Source organism: Pteropus alecto, unplaced genomic scaffold (assembly GCF_000325575.1).
Source record: "Pteropus alecto unplaced genomic scaffold, ASM32557v1 scaffold89, whole genome shotgun sequence".
In the NCBI taxonomy this organism is placed as follows: Eukaryota; Metazoa; Chordata; class Mammalia; order Chiroptera; family Pteropodidae; genus Pteropus; species Pteropus alecto.
Window position 1 is genome coordinate 1,673,061 of NW_006443130.1, and position 5,016 is coordinate 1,678,076.

The 5,016-nt window shown below is 60.2% G+C and overlaps 1 protein-coding gene across 1 annotated transcript in view; it reads left to right on the forward strand.

Moving 5' to 3' along the window:
* The first annotated feature begins 1,197 nt into the window (after nucleotides 1-1,197).
* Nucleotides 1,198-5,016, forward strand: part of SPIRE2 (spire type actin nucleation factor 2) — an 18,231-nt gene continuing 14,412 nt past the window's right edge. Inside the window, exons 1-2 of the mRNA XM_025040794.1 lie at nucleotides 1,198-1,241; nucleotides 4,814-5,016. Coding sequence (XP_024896562.1) covers nucleotides 1,209-1,241; nucleotides 4,814-5,016 — 236 coding nt within the window. The 5' untranslated portion in view covers nucleotides 1,198-1,208. The remainder of the gene's footprint in view (nucleotides 1,242-4,813) is intronic.

Sequence of the window (5,016 nt, forward strand, 5' to 3'; positions counted from 1 at the left end):
CCAGCAAGCACCTCAGCTCAGGGTCTGATCTCCCCCAGCTGCCCCGCCTCCGCCCAGTCACAGCGAGGATAAGGACTGACCCGGGGCCACCAGCCAGGCCACAGTGAGCCGCTGGCTGCTCAGTCTTGTTAACTCCGCCCATGCCAAGAGCAGGCAGGATCCCATTATTTTAATGGATCCGTCCAATGCAAACTCCCTTTGCCTTTGGCAACCTTGCTGGATGGAGCTTGATGGCATTGTGGAAATATTTGTATAGTTAGCAGGTTCATTTAGCAAGGAATTTTGTGGTTTGTGTTTTTTACATCTCACCTCATTCCAGAAACAGTTTAAGGCAGCCGAGGTCCCCGTCCTAACACGGGTCTGCCGGGCTCGGACAGGCTGCGAGTCCACGTCTCATCCAGCCTGGAGGCTTGGGAGGCCCTGGGGAGCAGCTCGGGGAGCAGCTGCAGCACAGATCCTGGGGGCCCCCGGCTGTGACACCTTCCAGCCAACAAGTTCGGCCTCCGGGCCTCTGTTTCCTCATCCGTGAAATGGGTGCCAGAAGCACCTACCTCCCAAGCTGGACGTGGGTTACACAGATGGCCTTCGCTAACATGCTCACTCAGTGCCATGTTTAATAATAAACATAATAAAGTGCAAGAGACCAGTTTAGCATCTGGGCTTCAGCTAGGGACCTTGGGTCTGGCAGAGGTGCTGACCGTCTGTGGGGAAGCCCCGGATCCAGGGTGCTGGCTGCGGCCGACTTGCCCGGCTCGGCTCCGGAAGGCCAGCCAGCCCTTCGCTCTGAGCCTGGGCTCCGTCTGAGCGATTCGGGGTGCCCGGCTCCCTTGCGCCAAGAGCCTTAGACCGTGAGTCACGCAGGGGCGACTTAATCCACCACCCCCTCCTCCCTCCTCTTGGCTTTTTCCATCTTGCCTGCAGCCTCGCTTCCCCCGGTGGGGGCGGGCAGACTCGGGGAGACTGCCGTGTGAGCTGGGCAAGGGTCCTGTGGGGCCCTCCTGGCCTCCCTGCACCTGGGCCTCCAGCCTGGCGCTGAGTCTTGTAGGCGTCTGTCCCAGGGGCTCGGCCTGCTGCAAGCTCCTGGTGTCTGACGGAGGGTTTGGGGGTGTGTGGTGTGTTCCTGGGTGTGGGGGCGGCCCCATTCTTCAGGTCTGAGGGTGGGAGGCATGTCTTGACTGCCTGTCTGTCTTCCTGCAGAGCCCACGACGATGGTGCTGTTGCCGGCCAGCTCGGAAGCCCAGGTACTTTCAAACCATTTTTAGGTTTGCTTGATACATGGTAGAACTTCTGTGCATCACGTAATGTAAATTGGAAGCTGCAAAGTTATCCAGTTGTTTCCGTGGGCAGGACAGGGCAGGACAGGGTGGAATTCTCAAAGGGCTTGATGAAGAGGCTTTTCTGAGAGTGGGCGGGTGAGGAGAGAGAGCCCTCGGTGCAGCAAGGGCCCCAGCCAGCTTGGTGGCCCTGAGGGGACGGGAAGCAATGGTACTGGGCCTCCGGCCGGCAAGGCTCGGCCCCTTGGGGACAGAGTGTTTGACAGGGAGGGGGGGCGGCAAAGAAGAAAATCAGCCTAGGACCCCCACCTCACCCAGAACTCGGACCTCAGCTGCGGGGCTGCTGCCCTGTCTCCCAGCCACTCCCCTCCCCCAGCCCCCCGTAATTTGTCCTCAATTTGATATTCGAAGCCGGTTCTCGGCCAGCACATATGTGCACACTGAACAGTGTTACACCAGGGGTGGGCGTAGGCCAAGGGAGGCTACGGCACCTGTCGCGAGAACTTAGAAGCAGCAATGAAACCGTCCCGAAGCTGCCCTCCTTTGTCGTCACCACGTGCCGGGGACTCTGAACAGTGTCCGTGACGAAGTCCCCCGGGGTTTTTTCAACATCACGCTGCTTAGCTCACTCTGCATTCCGGATTGTTCTATACATCGTTTCTTGGAATTTGGTGGCGGGGACAACGTGTCTTCAACATTCGTCTTCGTCGCTTTGCGTGGCTGTTGCTCCCTTTCGCTGTGGCACACTGTTCTGATAACCTATTTGTCTAAAGCCAGGGGATGCTCCCCAGCGCCCCCGGCAGTGCTCGGGGGCCGTCCTGTGGTCCGGCTTTCCCACGGAGACACAGCCGCACCTGCCACTGCAGAGGTCTGCTGTGATGGGTGCTGAAGCCACTCACAGGGAATTTGTCGGCGGGGTCCGACCTGGCGGCCCATCAGTCCACCTGATGGCCCCACCCCGGGAAATGGCGAAGGGGACACGGATCACGCTGGCCTAGACTCACCACTGGCTCCTGGTTGGAGTGGCTGCAGCCTCAGCTCCTCTCTGTAGCCCCTTCAGCCACTGGGCTGGACCCCACTGGCTGGGTCCCCGGCAGCAGGGCTGGAGGTCCTGAGACTCTGGCTGGCTGCCCAGACTCTTCCCTACAGGGAGGGAGTACGCGGGCCCCTGGATGTGCGGGCCTGCGGGACACTGAGCAGCTTCGACGCCAGCTGTCTGCTAGGAGGCTCTCTCCCTGCTGTGCCGCTCGCTGAGGCCAGCAGGCCGAGAAAGGGAGAGGCTGGGCCTGGGGCTTTCCTGTGCCCCCCCCACCCCCGCCACCTGTCCTGCTGCGTGTGGCAGGGTTGTCCCTCTGACAGAACGGTCAGAGCCAGCACTAGGGCCAGCAGGGCCTGTGGGGCCTGCTCGGCAGTGTGAGCTTCGTCTCCTTCCTGGCACCTACCTGGGGGCCAAGGAAGACGTGGTGGGAATCTGCGGGCATGGTGGCTCTTGCCCGCCCAGTAGTGCTGAGGGGCATCCTGCTGCTCTCGCGCACTGCCTGGGAGGCTCCGCTCGGCCCTGGCCAGGGCCCTGCACTTGCTGGCAGGTGTCACCAGCCTTCAGGCCTCTGCCTTCTGATTCATGATCTCTGGGCGTGACTCGGAGCGGAGTCTGTGACCTTGTCTTCCTGAAGCAGAGGTGACATCGCCACCAAGAGTGGTCTGGGACTTTGCCGACTTTAGGCTAGACCCTTGCTCTCCCCACTGGTCCCCGTGAACCCACGGACCCTCCCCGCCAGGCCTCCAGTTTCAGGGTATTTTCTAAGGCATTTCTATAGGACAGAGAGCCCTATTCTTCACCCTGTCCCCGCTCAGAGTTGGCTTTTACCACCTGTCCTTCCATTCTGCTCAGGCTGGCTCACCTGGGTTTCGCTTGGCGGGGACACAGGAAACGCGGGGAGAGGCCGGGAGCCGCTGAGGTCAGGTAGACGGGGGCGGGAAGGCGTCTTGGTGAGGGCGTGGCTCCACCCGCCACATAGGCCACAGACAGACCACTTCCCAGCTGTTGTCAAGCGACCTGACTTCTGTGCCTCTGTCCCCTGCCTACGACGCGAGCGGTTATCTTGTGCATCGTTGCGAGGGTGAGCGGCAGGGAGCTCGGCTAGTGCCACACATGGAAGAGCTGTCCTTCTGGGTCATTGTCACAAAGAGAAAACACTGAAGCCACTTAAAGCACAAACACAGAGCTCTGTGCAAACTGGAAGTAGCATCGTCACGGTCACTGTCCCCCTTCCCTGTATTGAGGTGCACCACTGGCCCTCATCAAACCGCACCCCACACGGTGCTTCTCTGTCCGAGCAGACCCCCTGCGAGCAGGGTGTCGGGGTGCAGAGATGGCTTTCAAACAGGAGCACTTTCCCCAGACGTCAGTGGTAGTCCGTGAAAACGAGGTTCCCTGCCAAGTAAAGCTGAGAAATGCTGAGTTAAGAGGTCTCTCTCTTGCCAGACTCACGGACTTTTAATGTGCTAATGCACTTTGAAAAAAACTCACTATGGAGCATTTCAAGTCTACAGGAGCAAACAGGAGCAGCCCGATTGCCCCCTCCCAAGAAGCTCCACCCCTCTGCCCTCCCCCCACTCAGGTACAATTATTTTTAGGTTTCTCTTTTTCAGGTTAAATTTACGCATACTGAAATTTACATGCAGTTTAAAATATCTAGGTGAGAAAAAGTCAATTTTTATGAGTTCAGGTGCCCAACTTCATCACATATAGTTACGCAGTTCTTCCAGGAGCCTCTAATGAATGAGCGAGCCTTTGTCCTCTGCTTTGCGATCCACTGTCACAGTGCGTGAAAAGCTGACATTTATTAGGTCGTGTCTGTGTTCTGTAATCCTATCTGCTGGGGTCTGCTTTACACCTGAGTTCGCTGAGTCCTGACAAATGCGTAACCCATTTCACCAGCACCAAAGACACAGACCTCTCCCATCACCCCAAAAGTTCCTGTGCCCTTCCGCTCCCCACCCCGCCCCGGCTCAGAACCCTGACCTGCTTTTTGTGGCTATTGGTTAGCCTCGTCTTGCCTGGCGTTTCGGCCAAGGGACCACGCAGCGGGGAGACTGGGCTGGCTTCCGTCACCGCGTTCGAGGGGGGCACTGTGCGTGGTTGCTCCCCCATAGAGCTGCCTCGTTCTCCGCTGGGAGGGGGTCCACAGTTGTGTGTGATCCCCTGGGAAGGCAGGTGGGCCCTGCAGGGTTGGGTGCTCCCAGTGCAGGCCCGTGTGGACGCACCATTTCCCTTCTCTGAGTCAGTGCCTGGGAGAGGAGCTGCGGTCCCGTGCCCGGCACGTCCCGCTGTGAGAAGTGGCCTCGCCGCCTCCCTCAGTGGCTGTGCTGTTGGGCTGTTGGGCGAGCGCCCTGTTGCTCTGGTGCCATGTTCGGGGACCCCGTGCTGTGCCGCCTCCGGGCGACCGCTGGCTGCTTCCGTCCTTCTGAGAAGCCTGCAATCCAGGCCCGGCCTGCTGCCCCTGCCCCGCTGCTGACGGTCTGGGCCTGTCCCGCAGATGGTGCAGTCGCTGGGCTTCGCCATCTATCGCGCGCTGGACTGGGGCCTGGACGAGAGCGAGGAGCGGGAGCTCAGCCCGCAGCTGGAGCAGCTCATCGACCTCATGGCCAACAACGACGGCGAGGACGGCGGCTGCGGGGCGGCCGACGAGGGCTACGGGGGCCCCGAGGAGGAGGAGGAGGCCGAGGGCGGCCCGCGGGC